Source organism: Megalobrama amblycephala, linkage group LG3 (genome assembly GCF_018812025.1).
Source record: "Megalobrama amblycephala isolate DHTTF-2021 linkage group LG3, ASM1881202v1, whole genome shotgun sequence".
Lineage (NCBI taxonomy): Eukaryota > Metazoa > Chordata > Actinopteri > Cypriniformes > Xenocyprididae > Megalobrama > Megalobrama amblycephala.
Window position 1 is genome coordinate 42,972,455 of NC_063046.1, and position 16,505 is coordinate 42,988,959.

The following is a 16,505-nucleotide window of genomic DNA, read 5'->3' on the forward strand; positions in this document are numbered from 1 at the left end:
GGACCAGAGTCATATCTATGCACCAGCACTTCAAATAGACACTTGATACTTGTGGATTTTCCTTAAAGGTGAAGATGGGAAATATACAGCCTTTCCAAAGTCCTCTTCAGCAGTTGCCAGGGGCTGCTGATATAGTTTAACCACTCGTGCATTTCTTTGTTGGCTCTAGAACAACATCCAGAGCGTGCATGGCAAATAGTGGGGGAGGTAATATTTTGACCCAGAGTCAGGAACTCTTTTATTTTTCTCTTTGCCTCTTTAAATTACAGTTTGGTTAGTGTTAACCATTAACTACCAAGGAATTTTGAGGCAGGAGTTATTGGGGCATGACAGCAGCACACTTCACCTTGGGCTGGCAGAGAAAGAAGAATAAAGAACGTGACGTCAAGAGAAGGCTGGACCATGAGGATCACATTTCATAAATCAAAACAAGTCAGCTTACATCTATCATTTCTCAGTATGACAACAAACAGCTGAGCTTAACGGCAACACAGACACTGTTTGGAAGCTCTTGTGTTGCCAGAATGAATCGTAATTACCGTAACAAGACAACAGAGACAGAGAAGCCATGCAGCGCAGTGAATTTACCACAGCTTTACCCCTTAAACCTTCACTATAAGTCACTTTAGATGTAGTCTCAGCCTCAGATGTCACACCCTGAAACTCTGATGCATATGGCACACAAAATGGGAGACACTTTGGGAGTTCAAAGTCGTCATCTGATTGGTTGAATTCTTCAGGATTTCCAGGAAATGTGTGTGTTGCGTTCTTTAATGGTCCACCTGGAAACAAAGCCACTGTGATGCCAAAGGCCCTCATGGAAGAAGAAAGCCATCATGTTTACAACTGTAACAATGAGCGCTTATCAGGATTAACTAAACGCTGGATTTTCAAAAATTTGTGAAGCTCACAGCACCATTGTTTGCTGTAAACTTGCACAATGTTCTTGAATAAATTGCATGCTGGTCTGTTATAGTGGGGACATCAAATTTACATTTTCATGACCCTAAACATGACGCTGAACAAAACGAACTGTGCTTGGTTGCTTTACATTTCGGTCAGACTTCCTCTTGGGTGGTCCTTGGCCAATGAAAGCTGCTATGGAGTCCAGACCTTGTCAGTCTGAATTTAGATATGCTACATTAGATGTGCACACCTGCCACATAAATATTTAATTCAATAAATGTTTGACCACCTTTGTGTGGAGCTATTTTCCAACAACTTACATACAAAACTAGCAAGAAGAAACTCACATTTAGTGCACAGATTGCTCAATTTAGCACTTGTGATATTGACACACAGTTGACTGGTACATTTCAGCAGTCTGTGAAATGGAAGCATCACCAGAGGCCAAACCACTCAGGACTAATTTTGTTCTGCATGGGCCTTTGTATTTTGTTTATTCAGAAAACATGGATTGGCTCTAGAGAATAGTATCAAGAAACATAAATAACCAATAAAGACAAATATTAGAAGAACAATTCCGGTAAACTGCCTGGTAATTTTCTGCCTAAACAAACAGCATCCAAACTAAAATAGAACTTCATCAGTGACTGATTCAGAAGAGCAACTCTGACGTGAAGCACAAGAGACTTTTGATCAACAACTGATTCAACGGAGTTAACAGCGTGATTTCTATTAAGTACAAAAAGACATAGCACACACAAATAGTAAGTCCATTTAGTAGTCCAGTTTGATTAGATTTAACTAAGGAAGGAAGGAAGGAAGGAAGGAAGGAAGGAAGGAAGTAGGGAGTGAAGGAAGGAAGGAAGGAAGTTAGGGGAGGAAGGGAAGTAAAGTGAAGGAAGGAAGGAAGGAAGGAAGGAAGGAAGGAAGGAAGGAAGGAAGGAAGGAAGGAAGGAAGGAAGGAAGGATGGATGGAAGATAGTGAAGTGAAGGAAGGAAGGAAGGAAGGATGGATGGAAGATAGTGAAGTGAAGGAAGGAAGGAAGGATGGATGGAAGGAAGGATGGATGGAAGATAGTGAAGTGAAGGAAGGAAGGAAGGAAGGAAGGAAGGAAGTGAAGTAAAGGAAGGGAGGAAGGAATGAAGTAAGGAAGGAAGGAAGGAAGGAAGGAAGGGAGGGAAGTGAATTAAAGGAAGTAAGGAAGTTAGGGGAGGAAGGGAAGTAAAGTGAAGGGAGGGAGCAAGGAAGTAGGGAAGTAAAGTGAAGTAAAGGTAGGGAGGAAGGAAGGAAGGAAGGAAGGAAGGGAAGTTAAGCGAAGTAAAGGAAGGAAGGAAGGAAGGAAGGAAGGAAGGAAGGAAGGAAGGAAGGAAGGAAGGAAGGAAGTTAGGGGAGTTAAGCGAAGAAAAGGAAGGAAGGAAGGAAGGAAGGAAGGAAGGAAGTTAGGGGAGGAAGGGAAGTAAAGTGAAGGGAGGGAGGAAGGAAGGAAGGAAGGAAGGAAGGAAGGAAGATAGTGAAGTGAAGGAAGGAAGGAAGGAAGGATGGATGGAAGATAGTGAAGTGAAGGAAGGAAGGAAGGAAGGAAGGAAGGAAGGAAGGAAGGAAGGAAGGAAGGAAGGAAGGAAGGAAGGAAGTGAAGTAAAGGAAGGGAGGAAGGGAGGAAGGGAGGAAGGAAGGAAGTATGGAAGGAAGGAAGGAAGGAACGGAGGAGTGAAGGAAGGAAGGAAGTGAAGTAAAGGTAGGGAGGAAGGAATGAAGTACTGAATGAAGGAAGGAAGGAAGGAAAGAAGGGAGGGAAGTGAATTAAAGGAAGTAAGGAAGTTAGGGGAGGAAGGGAAGTAAAGTGAAGGGAGGGAGCAAGGAAGTAGGGAAGTAAAGTGAAGTAAAGGTAGGGAGGAAGGAAGGAAGGAAGGAAGGAAGGAAGGAAGGAAGTGAAGTGAAGGAAGGAAGGGAAGTAAAGGAAGGAAGGGAAGGGAAGGGAAGGGAAGGGAAGGGAAGGAATAAGGGAAGGGGTTCTTATCATTTCTTATTTGTGCATCCTTGTTTCCTTTCCTCGCTTCCTTTCCTCGCGTCTCAGCTCCACCCCTGTAGGATGTGAGGGGAGGATGCAAGGAAAGAAAACGAGGATGGAGGAAGGAAATGTTATTTGTATATCGGACGGTTCTTGATCACTCGAGAGTTACTTCAAAGCGTCAAAACGAGTGAAGCAGTTTTGTTGCAAAGTTTTTCTTTCAAACCACAATTGACGCATATTTGCCATTCCAAACATACCTACTCCAAACCGACAAAAAATATGAATTCGAATTCCTTTTATTGCCTTCGTAAAGCATTCTAAACTGCAAGTGAGAAGAATTTCACAATTTATATTCACTTTAAATTATAAAATAACTTTTTAGGTATTTTATAATAGTCCTGTAGTGTGACAAATTCATTTTTAAAAGAAAAATAAAATAACGTAAGGTCATAAAAACAGAAGGTAATGTAATTATTAAAGATATATATTTGATAGGAGTATATTAAAAGTGTTTTGGATACATTTTAACGTCACATTACAGGACACATATAGATAGACCGGCTTCCTACAGAATAACCCATTGACTTAATGAACGTAAGGAGCTAATCCAGTGAATGAAAACAGGATTTGCCTCTATAGAAAACAGTGATCAGCTGCATGGAAATAATCAGATCTTGGCTGCAAATCAATCCCACATCGCACAGCCACTCAAGCTGGACAATGTGTTTTCAAAGCGGTGCCCCCGCCGCTCACATACCAAACAACATCTAGCTAAAAATAAATTCACAAGCCACATCTCCAGGGTGTTTTGCCATCCTTCTGGGAACGCACAGCCATATGCTTAGCTTACATCTCATCCCCTGCACTGTCGTCCCCGTCACATGACACAAGAGCTCATTAGCCAGTCCACTCGAAGAGATCCACACAGCAGGGATGCGGAAGGGGAAACAACAATGTGAAAAGGTCAACTGCAGATGTCAGAGAGTGACAAGAATACTGAAAGAGCGAACACGTGCAATGACGGAACAAAACTGGCCCGGGACTATGAGAAAAGGCCTAATCTACTGACTGACTGCTTTAAATAAGCTCATTAGACGGAGTGCCTGTTTCCCATAGACCCCTGCCACTCTTTTAACTCTCACGCCAATACTAGATACACCATCTACAATTTTTTAAACATTTCTAATGCTTTTATAATTATTCTTCATGCAGTTTCATGACCTCATAATAAGTGAGATACTATGTGGAATAATATCAGACCACAGGACTATTTTGAAAGGGGATTACACGGTTCTCACGGAACATGAGAACATCATGGAACGTTATGGAAAACCTTAGAATGTCAGAAAATGTAAAAAAAATTGATTTACAGGCCCTGGAAAAGTCAAAGGTAATAATATCTTAAAAACAAAAGGCATGGGAATTTCAATAGTGAATATCACTTTTTCTTTTTTTATCTAAAAATTACTTTGTCCGACTAGAAACTTTGTGTGCTCAATGTCAAAATAAAAATAAATGTTTAATTAAAGGGGAAAAAAAACTCATCCAGTATCATAAGCAAATAGCAGGATTATTATCCTTAACTAAAATAAGACTAAAACACATTTTTCATTACTTGAAATTTTTTTTTTTAAGTAAATATTTATTTAAAATTTAAGTTGAAGTACTAAAATAACTCAAACTAATTAAATTAAAACTTATTTTTAAAAAATGCATGCAAAAATAATACTTTTTTAAAGATTTACGCATTTCAATTAATAGTAAAATTCCATAAAATTATATTGAATAACTATTAATTAAAATGCATAAATCTTAACAATTATTTCATTTTTTTAGTGTATATAGATATTTAAAAAACATAATAAAACTTACAAAAACACAATTTCAAATAATCATTTATTTCCTCCATCCCTTTCAGACCGTATCTTCGATATTTGTGCAACTAAGGGGCTTTTTACTTTGAACGATTTGTATGAAAAAGAAATCTTCTCCTCTTTCCCTTCTTTATCAGTTAAATTCAATCTTCCTAATAGTCATCCCTTTTGTTTTCTTCAAGTGAGGCACTTTATTCAAGAATTATTTACCCATTTTCAGCCCCCTGAATCAGAACTTGATTTAATTCTCACCCTCAACCCTGGTCAAAGACAGCTGATATCTACCATATCTGGTCAAATAATTTCCCTTACTCCATCTCCAGTCAACTCTCTTAAGCAAACCTGGGAGCAGGATTTGGATATCGACATATCTGAGGACCAGTGGAAGAACATTCTTAGATTAATTCATTCTTCATCTATCTGTGCTAGACATGCCCTAATCCAGTGTAAAGTGCTTCACAGAGCTCACCTTACCAATGTTAAACTGGCTAAAATATTTCCAAACAGAATCGATGCCAGCAATAGATGCAAACAGTCTCCAGCTGATCATCTTCACATGTTTTGGTCTTGCCCGATGCTAACGGACTATTGGTCTCACATTTTTAGAACACTCTCACAGGCCCTTAATACCACTATTGTCCCTAATGCATCGACTGTCCTGTTTGGCCTTCCCCCAACTTCAATTGCATCAGCTGCAATGCACTGCGTCATTCCCTTTACCACTTTGTTGACCAGGCGTGCTATCCTCTTTAAATGGAAACCTCTTCCCCATCACATGAGGATTGTATACGAGAGGCACTGCAATGCATCTACCTAGAAAAAATTTGACATTCTTCCAAGGATCACTGAGGGCCTTTTACAAAATGTGGAGCCCTATATATATTTATATTTATATTTATAAACTACGCAAATACAGTTCCTTTGCAAAATGACCAGCTTCCACTGTAGGACAGTCACCATCTGATGGCCTGACTGACATGACTATTATTCTTCATATTCAACATCTCATTTAAAAGTGAAAAGGAAAATGTCTCACGACTGTTAACCTGATAACACTGAGGCTTTTAATCTTGTGTTCACCTCTGATATCTGGCCAGAGGAAGTGGATTTGGAGGTTGTTTATTATTACTCTAGGCCAGGGTTCTTCAAAGACGCAGCAGGTGTAACATACTGTAAATGGAGTGTTAAATTTTTGTTATGATGCTTACACAGCAAAGTCAATCATTATTATTGATGCACAGAGTCATATGCATTACATACTCCCTCTCCTATTATGCTTTTTTGAATATTAACTTTCATGCGGTGTGTAATATAGCTGTTTGTGAATGTAAAAGGTCTGCATATTTTTAAAGATCAAAGTGCAACACCAATAAAGTTATAGTCTTGTATAAATATTATTCTCAATCTATCCAGAATCGTGCAGCTCTATGTTGTTGACTTGTCAAGAAGACGCTGTTTTCTGCTCTGCCAAAGCAAATCCACTTTGCACGCACTTAAAAGGACGAGGACTCGCGCTCGAATGTCAGTCATCATTACTGTTTGTATCACTGTTATTACAAGTGCTGAGGAATTTCAGTGCCTGAAATTCAGATATGATAATGGACATTTGTTTTCAGACATGTGCTGTAAGCAGTAGACCAATCAGAACAGATTGGGCCATCTGACCAATCAGAGCAGAGTAGGCTCTCAGAAAGGCGGGGTTTAGAGACTAAATTTTTTATCAAACCGTTTCAGACACTGAGAAAAGAGGTGATGCTGCAATGTATATTATGAGAAAATGAAAGTGTTTTTTGACCTTAAATGCATGTAAAACTGTTGTAGGAGACTCCAAAAACAACATTAGGGACCTTTAAAATTGTATAATTAAAAACTTTAAAAATAAACAAACATTCTTAAAAGGTTAGTTCACCCAAAAGGGAAAATTATCCCATGATTTACTCACAGTCAAGCCATCCTAGGTGTGAATGACTATCTTCTTTCAGATGAATACAATCAGAGATATATTTAAAGGGAAGATTTTGAAGCCAAAAAAATGGATCCTTCCATCATAAAAGTACTCCATACGGCTCCAGGGGGTTAATAAAGGCCTTCTGAAGCGATGCAATGGGTTTTTGTAAGAAAAACATCCTTATTTATTAACTATAATAACTAGCTTCCGGCAGACGGGACTACGTATCAATTCATGGCAGAAGAGCGACCTCTGACCCAACGCATGACGTAATGACGAACATGGAAGCCCAGAGGATAGAGCAAAACAAAACACCGGTCATGAATTAAAAGTCTAAAATGAGAAATTTTAAGGAGAAATGTAGCTGTCAAAGTGTAGCTGAAAAAAATGGACAAGAACAGCTAAACAGTCATCCAACACTTGGATGTCTTGAATATGAAGCAACAACAATAACAACAGCAGTGGCCAGCAGACTATTACCAAGAATTGCAAATAAGATTAGGCTGAGCCTTACGTAACATGTGTGACTAAAGCCCTGATTCAGGATACTACAATACACACCTAGGCAATAACACTCCTCACCTGTAATAAGATGAGAATCCACATCAAATCACTGGGCAAATTAAAATCTAAGACTGCAGCCTCACTGTTTAAAGCTGATACAAACAACATAAAGAACATCTAATGCACAGGAAATTAAAAATGCACCAATAGAAGACCTCAGCGAGAGGGGTGTATTCATGAGAACGCTGCCCATAATAACTCTCCAAGTATGAGAACAATGTTTGAGGCCACCACAGCAAGCAGTAGTTTGAGTTACTCCCAAGTTTATAATAAGTGCTGCTTGAATTATTGCTGTTATTGTTAACTAAAACCATTATAAATGTATTTGTTGTTAATTAAAATGAAGCTAAAATACAATATACACTTAAATGAAGATTAGAAATGTTGCCTTGGCATCTAACTGAACTAAATAAGCTGAATTACTAACATTACTATATCTGCAATAAAACCAGAAATATAAACATACAGTGCTCAGCGTAAATGAGTACACCCCCTTTGAAAAGTAACATTTTAAACAATATCTCAATGAACACAAAAACAATTTCCAAAATGTTGACAAGACTAAGTTTTATATAACATCTGATTAACTTACAACATGAAAGTAAGGTTAATTTTCAGTTTTACTCAAATTAGGGTGATGCAAAAATGAGTACACCCCACAACAAAAAAATACTACATCTAATACTTTGTATGGCCTCCATGATTTTTAATGACAGCACCAAGTCTTCTAGGCATGGAATGAACAAGTTGGCGACATTTTGCAACATCTATCTTTTTCCATTCTTCAAGAATGACCTCTTTTAGAGACTGGATGCTGGATGGAGAGTGATGCTCAACTTGTCTCTTCAGAATTCGATTGGGTTCAGATCAGGAGCCACTGAATCACTTTCACCCTGTTCTTCTTCGGAAATCCAACAGTGGCCTTAGATGTGTGTTTAGGATCATTGTTATGTTGGAAAAGTGCATGACGACCAAGTGCACGGAGTGATGGTAGCATCTTCTCTTTCAGTATAGAGCAGTACATCTGTGAATTCATGATGCCATCAATGAAATGCAGCTCCCCAACACCAGCAGCACTCATGCAGCCCCACATAAGGACACTGTCACCACCATGTTTCACTGTGGGCACCATTTTATTTTTCTTTGTATTCCTCATCTTGCGACGCCATACAGTTTTGAAGCCATTAGTTCCAAAAACATTTATCTTGGTCTCATCACTCCAGAGTATAGAGTCCCAGTAGTCTTCATCTTTGTCAGCATGGGCCCTGGCAAACTCTAGGCAGGCTTTTTTGTGCCTGGGCTTTAGGAGAGGCTTCTTTCGTGGACGGCACCCGTGCATGCCACTCCTCTGCAGTGTACGCCGTATTGTGTCACGGGAAAGTCACCCCAGTTTGGCTTTCTACTTCTTTAGATAACTGCAGTGAACTTACATGCCAATTTTTTTCAACATTTCTAATCAGAAGACGCTCCTGTCGAGGTGTTAACTTCCGTGGGCGACCTGGACGTCTCTGTGAAGATGGTTGCAGTTCCATCATTTTACATTTACAAGTATTCTGACTGATAAGTAAAGCTTTGCTGATCTTCTTGTAGCCTTCACCTTTCTGGTGTAAAGAAATAATTTTCTTTCTCAGGTCTTGTGACATTTCTCTTCCATGTGGTGCCATTGCTGACAGCATGAAATGGGAAAGAGTTTTAACGCCCTTTTATAGTCAATTGTCTGCTGGACACCTGTGTAATGAATAATTAGACTCACCTGTTGTTAAATTCTTGTTAAATTAGACATTTGTAGTCTAAAATTTTGCTTTGCTCCAGAGACTTTCAGTGGGGTGTACTCATTTTTGCATCACCCTAATTTGAGTAAAACTGAAAATTTTGTTCTCTAAGTTATATTATTAACCTATACTTTCATGTTATAAGTTAAAGAGATGTTATATAAAACTTAGTCTTGTCAATATTTTGGAAATTGTTTTTGTGTTCATTGAGATATTGTTTAAAATGTTACTTTTCAAAGGTGGTGTACTCATTTACACTGAGCACTGTACATATCCAAATATATGTATGGGCTGTCAAGCGATTAATCGTAACCTAAAATAAAAGTTCATAATATGGGTCTGTATTTTTATTATGTATAATTAAACAAACATGCATGTATATATTTCACATATTTATATACAAATATATATATATATATATATATATATATATATATATATATATATAAAGAACAAAATATATATATATATATATATATATATATATACATACTATATATATATAAGAACAAAAAAATAACAAAAGCACTTAAACTGAAACTGAAAACTGAAAAATAAATGTTAATAAAATATTAATAAATACTATTAAAATGATACTAAAATAACAGGTTCACACATTATCATTGGCTTCTCTCATACACACACCTTTAGATAAGTCATATTCACTCTAGACCTTTAGCTTTCAATCACTGTCTAAAACAACACACAGTCTCTGATGTCTGAGGTTTCCATAAGGAAAGCTTATTTTCCTATAACCAAAGGAGACCCAGAGGCATCATGCAGGAAACATTTGAGGACAGTAAAACAATGTGAGGATAAAAACTTAAAATTTGCTACTTCAAAGCTGTTCTATTTTTTTCTAAGAGAAGAGAGGAGTCAGGTGGATTACATATTCTGCACAATTATACTTTCAGTCCATGTAGAATGTTTTAAATGGATGTCAAACTCCATCGGAGGTCCATTAACCATGTCTGAATGTCTTCTCATTCATTCACTCCTTCAGAGATATTTATAAACCAAATAAAGAGTGATATGCATGCTGATGCAAGTTACAACTGCACACCCCGCCCACTCACACACACACACACACACAAACATGCAATGTGTGTATCATCTCACACAAGCTCATTTATTTGATTACCATTTAAACCACTTGTCACATGGACTATGTAAACTAACAACAAACTGCTTGACAGTCCAGTGTGGCATGCATTACACAGACTGAGTGCATGAACATGCTAGTGAGCAGACTACCTAGACAGCACATCACAGACACGGTGAACTGAGCTGGTTCGGAACGTGCCCGTGATGCTGTCTAGATAGGCAGCGCACAAGGTTTTGGTACACAACCCGCGCGCGCGCGCACAGTAAATGTACAGAAAGTGAGCAGAAAGTGAGTTACCTTTGGAGTAGAGGGACTTGGGCGAATCGAGGTCGATATCCGCGCTAAAGAGCGTTGTGAAATCAGAGGGCATCGCAGTGCCTCCGATCCGCCAAGAAAATGACAGACTTGCTCTTCAACCGCAGCTTCTAATAAACTGCCATCGTTTAGTTTTGCCGAAACGAAACCGAAAACAAACAAAAGACAGCTACAGAAAAAGCAGGCAATGACACTTTTTAGTATCATAAATAAAGTGTTTGTGTCGCTCAGAGCTCTTCGTAGTGTGTGTGTGTGTGTGTATGTGTGTGTGTGTACACACTCAGCCAGCACGACTCTGTTTAGTTTGTCTGTTTCCTCTGCGGCCCCGCCCACTCCACGCGTCATCACTTCAAGAGCAATACATTCAAAACACAGGTTAATTGGTTGAAGACAGGAGTATTTATGACCCAAAATGTAGTAACAAAATGATTTTGCACAACATTTTTTGTAAACATTTTGCACAATATATACCCCACTAATTTAATTATTTCTAAATTTAGTAACACTAGTTTAAATTGTAATTTTTGTAAGTATAGTATTGAGTCAATCGATCATCTTTTCTTCAAATGCCCCTTGTTAAGGAATCTGGCAATTTATTTGGCTTTGAAATCTAATTTGTTCATTGATTTAACTATGTGTGATGTATTCTGTTATTTTTCACATTGTAAACAAAATATAGAATATATAGGAAATTTAGTTATTTTGTTGGCAAAATATTACATTAAATGTAAATTTTCCTCAACACTGCCCAAATGAAACCACTTTCTCTGTGACCTTAACTAATTATAACACTAAAAACGATTAACAACAAAAAGTGTCAAATTTATACATCTGTATAATGATCTGATGAATGTTACGTAAATTGTTTTATTACCTCTGTATTTTCATTTCTTTATTTATTTATTTTGATTGCTTTCCTTTCACTACTTTATGCATTTGTCTTCCTTATTATTTGTTTGATGTCATCCATTGTTATATTGATATGATTAAGTTGTTCTTGTTCAAACTTGCAATAAAATAAAAAAAGTTAAAAATAAATAAATAAATAAATAAATATTAAAAATAATAATAATAAAACACAGGTTAATTAACTCTACAATAATGACAAAACCAAAATTAATTTTAAATGGTCTTGAATTAATTGATAAAAAAATGCAAGAACAAACATATTTATTTTCCAAAAATAAAATAACACCTAGAGGAAAATTCTTTTGGAACTCCTATTATTGATTCATATTAATTGACAGGCTGCTTGGTTAATCCCCTTTAAATATTGTATCAATAACAAAACGAAACAAAGACATTTTAAAATTTTGCACACCATCTACCCTGTTAAATCAATCATTTCAAGATACTCTGATATTGATGATTTATGCTCCTTTTGCAAAAATGAAAAAGAAGTGTTAACACATTAGTTTTTTTTATTGTAAAATTACCCAAAATTTTTGGAAGGAAATGGCAGAATTTATTTTTAATCTAGTAAAGGATAAATACTGTTTTTCTTTAAAGGATATTATTGTGTACTATGAAAACAATGTTAACAAAGGTCTTGAATACATTGTTAACTTTTAACAAAATTGTATATACATAAACAAAAATGCTTAAATTCTTCCCAAATATTTAAGGTATTTTTTGTGGAATTTGATTGTTTTATATCTTCTCTGAAATTGTTAAAAAACAAAAAGTCATTCGTTCATCTTCAGAACACAAATGAAGATATTATTGATGAAATCCGGTGGCTCAGTGAGGCCTGCACAGACAGTAATGCCACTGAAACTCTCAAAATCCATAAAGGTACTAAAAACATATTTGAAACAGTTCATGTGAGTTCAGTGGTTCTATCTTAATATTATAAAGCGACGAGAATACTTTTTGTGCACCAAAAAATAAAAATAACGACTTTTCAACAATATAGTGATGGGCCGATTTCAAAACACTGCTTCTGAGCTTAACGAATCAAATCATTTTTTTTTTTTTTTTATCTTCCATATGTTCAGATGACTTTGGACATATTGTTGATACATTCTGTGTAATGTATGCAAAGATGTATTTCATGACATCTCTAAATTGTTTGCAATAATAATAAAAAATAAAATTAAAAAAACAGGTTAATTAGATCAACTCTAACTCAGATTTCATTACCTACCTGTCTAAGTTTTTGGAATGATAAATTAAGTGACAGAATGAGACGAATTCTGGCTTTTTGTGTGTTTAAATGTTTTTTTGTTTGTTTTTTTTGGGGGGAGGCTGGCCCATGTGGTCTGATCCAACAGACGAGCTACTGTAGCTCAAATTGCTCAAGAAGTTAATGCTGGTTCTCATAGAAAGGTGTCAGAATACACAGTGCATCACAGTTTGTTGTGTATGTGGCTGCATAGCTGCAGACCAGTCAGGGTGCCCATGCTGACCCCTGTCCAACAGTGGGCACGTGAGTATCAGAACTGGACCACGGAGCAATGGAAGAAGGTGGCCTGGTCTGATGAATCACGTTTTCTTTTACATCACGTGGATGGCCGGGTGTGTATGCGTCTCTTACCTGGGGAACACATGGCACCAGGATGCACTATGGGAAGAAGGCAAGCCGGCGGAGGCAGTGTGATGCTTTGGGCAATGTTCTGCTGGGAAACCTTGGGTCCTGCCATCCATGTGGATGTTACTTTGACACGTACCACCTACCTAAGCATTGTTGAGACCATGTACACCCTTTCATGGAAACGGTATTCCCTGGTGGCTGTGGCTCTTTCAGCAGGATAATGCTCCTGACACAAACCAAAAATGGTTCAGGAATGGTTTGAGGAGCACAACAACAAGTTTGAGGTGTTGACTTGGCCTCCAAATTCCCCAGATTTCAATCCAATCGAGCATCTGTGGGATGTGCTGAACAAACAAGTCCGATCCATGGAGGCTCCACCTCGCAACTTACAGGACTTAAAGGATCTGCTGCTAACATCTTGGTGTCAGATACCACAGCACACCTTCAGGGGTCTAGTGGAGTCCATGCCTCGACGGGTCAGGGCTGTTCTGGCAGCAAAAGGAGGACCAACACAATATTAGGAAGGTGGTCATAATGTTATGCCTGATATGATTGTTGTTGAACGGGAAATCCACCATGTGCCCTTGAGAGACAATTAAATCTAGAATGAATAATGGGACACAATTATATGCATGTTATAAAGTAAAAAAGCAATTATAGCACAAGAACACTTTTTAAGAAAATATTTCACCAAAAGAAGCTTGACCCCTGCACACTTTTTGGTTTCTCAGGAAAACAAACATGTATAACAAAGCACCCAAATCAGTGTGTATGAGGAGTCATGCCATCATGATGCCAGTGATGTTCTTGGGGAAAATTCAACCATTATTGTCTAGGGACAACGCAGGCTGTGAGGACTGTTTGACACAGTGTTTGGCAGCTTGTCACATGATTCATGTGCAGCAGATTCACTATTGTCCTCACACAATGGATGTTAAAGGGATAGTTCACCCAAAAACATCATTTACTTTTTTGGTGAACTATCCCTTGTGTGCCATTCAGAATTAAATTGAGAATGCCTTTTAAATTCCAGTTCAACTCCTGAATTTAATTTGAGGAAGAAAACAGGATGCAGTATTGCAATTCGAATTTGAATGTAAGGAAGTAGAAATCAAACTGATACAGTAACAAGAAAAGCTTGTCGATACAAACTTTGAACGTATGAAAGTTTAAAAAGCCTTGAAATGATGATGTAAGCAGTTGTTGACATTTACTCTTTTTACAGCTCTTAAGTCAATTATAATACAGCATTATATCATTATATACCATTGTGTTCATTGCCTATAAAACTGCAAAGCAAATGAGATTAGCTGATCAACTTAGTTTTGCAATTGTTTAATCATTGACAAATCAGCAGAAAATCTACATGGATTATAGTCATTAATAATAACAACTCTATAATACTTTTTTTATATTCCTGTGTGATATATATTCAATTGTCTTTCATATTAACCTGGACACTGTCACAGAACCCATATAACATTCAGACCACTGCAATATTACTTCACTATCTCGGCCCTGACATTTGTATTATGTTCACAAAGTTCACATCATTTGTGGGGTCAACTTTTAATGACTTTGAAATTAAATTTGACAAAATGTTAAGAAGGGTCATGGACCTTTGTTTTTATAGCCCTGTATGATTTTATCTGTAATAGATTTATAACTTTGTAGACCACACAGTGCTTTATTACTCTACAATACACATATCAACCAAACATTAAGGTCATTCTATAATGATTCATGAGGTGATATCAGAACAGTGGGAATTATTTGCCCTCTATTTACAAATAGATTATGTTGGAATTGTTGACACATTTGAGTTCAGGAAAACTCCTATGAATTTGTCAGTACATATATTAACTAAATGACTGTCATTTAAATAAGCAAATAAATAATTTAACAAATAAAAATGTACCTATGCATGAAGTAACACTAAACATGATAAACAGCGACATCTGGTGTCTAAATGAGCGCTATGAAATAAGCAAACAAAACAATTACAACGCCCATGCATTCACATATAAAAGCATACTTACATCTAAGTTAATATATTATTACATTGCAATGCTCACCTTGCTTGTAGATAGTTTGCTCTACGAGTAAAACCAAGAAATATGCGTCTGTATGGTTTAAAAACACAATAACACGATAATAAAGGGTTAGTTCACCCAAAAATGAAAATACTGTCATTAATTACTTACCCTCATGTCGTTCCACATAAGACTTTCGTTCATTTTTGGAACACAAATGAAGATATTTTTTAATGAAATCAAATAGTTTTCTGTCCCTCCATGAAGATCCAACGCAACTTACACATTCAAGGCCCAAAACGATAGGAAAGACATTGTTAAAGTACTCCATGTGACTCCAGTGGTTTAACATCAATTTTATGAAGAGATGCGTACGGAGCCCCGCACAACAAAAACTTAAATCGTGCGCACGATTTACTAATTCGTTCCCTCGATTTACTATTTCGTGTGCACGTTTTAGTAAATCGAGGGAACGAATTAATAAATCGTGCGCACAATTTAGCCTATTATTTTTTTCCTGCATGTCATGTCCAGGGCACCGTAGATGCGAGTGCTTCATATGCGCAAAAAACAAAACAAAACAAAACATAATTTACCACTTTTTATGAGAATATTGATCTGCAACAACGCACGTTTACGAGCAAAACGACGCATGCGTGTTGTGTTCACGCAAGAGCTGACATTGTGGCGAACACTCTTTTGTAAATAAAGTGGTAAATTATGTTTTTTTGCTCAAACAAAGCACACACATCGCTTCATAAAACTGAGGTTAAACCACTAGAGTCACATGGAGTACTTAAAGAGTTAGTTCACCCAAAAATGAAAATAATGTCATTTATTACTCACCCTTGTAAGACCGGAACACAAATTAAGATATTTTTGATGAAATCCGATGGCTCAGTGAGGCCTACATAGCCAGCATGACATTTCCTCTTTCAAGATCCATTAATGTTTGGAGCATAATGAATCAGCGTGTCGAATCATGATTCGGATCGCGTGTCAAACCGCCAAACTGCTGAAATCACGTGACTTTGGCGCTCCGAACCGCTGATTCATAACGTTTCGAAACTTCCTGAAGCAGTGTTTTGAAATCGGCCATCACTAAATAAGTCGTTATTTTGTTTTTTGGCGCTCCAAAAATATTCTCGTCGCTTTATAATATTGATATTGAACCACTGTACTCACATGAACTGATTTAAATATGTTTTTAGTACATTAATGGATCTTGAGAGAGGAAATGTCATTGCTGGCTATGCAGGCCTCACGGAGCCATCGGATTTCAAGCAAAATATCTTAATTTGCGTTCCGAAGGTTAACGAAGGTCTTACGGGTGTGGAACGACACGAGGGTGAGAAATAAATGACATTATTTTAGAATTTTTAATCAGTCCCCGCTTTTCCGTTTCAGTTGAAGGTCATCAGGGTGTAATTCTTCCTCCAGTCC

At 37.2% G+C, this 16,505-nt stretch overlaps 1 protein-coding gene across 1 annotated transcript in view; it reads right to left on the bottom strand.

Moving 5' to 3' along the window:
* The window catches only part of nfat5b (nuclear factor of activated T cells 5b), a 67,533-nt gene extending 56,239 nt beyond the window's left edge, over positions 1 to 11,294 (bottom strand). The window contains 1 exon segment of the mRNA XM_048185564.1: positions 10,479 to 11,294. Coding sequence (XP_048041521.1) covers positions 10,479 to 10,551 — 73 coding nt within the window. The 5' untranslated portion in view covers positions 10,552 to 11,294.
* Positions 11,295 to 16,505: the final 5,211 nt, after the last annotated feature.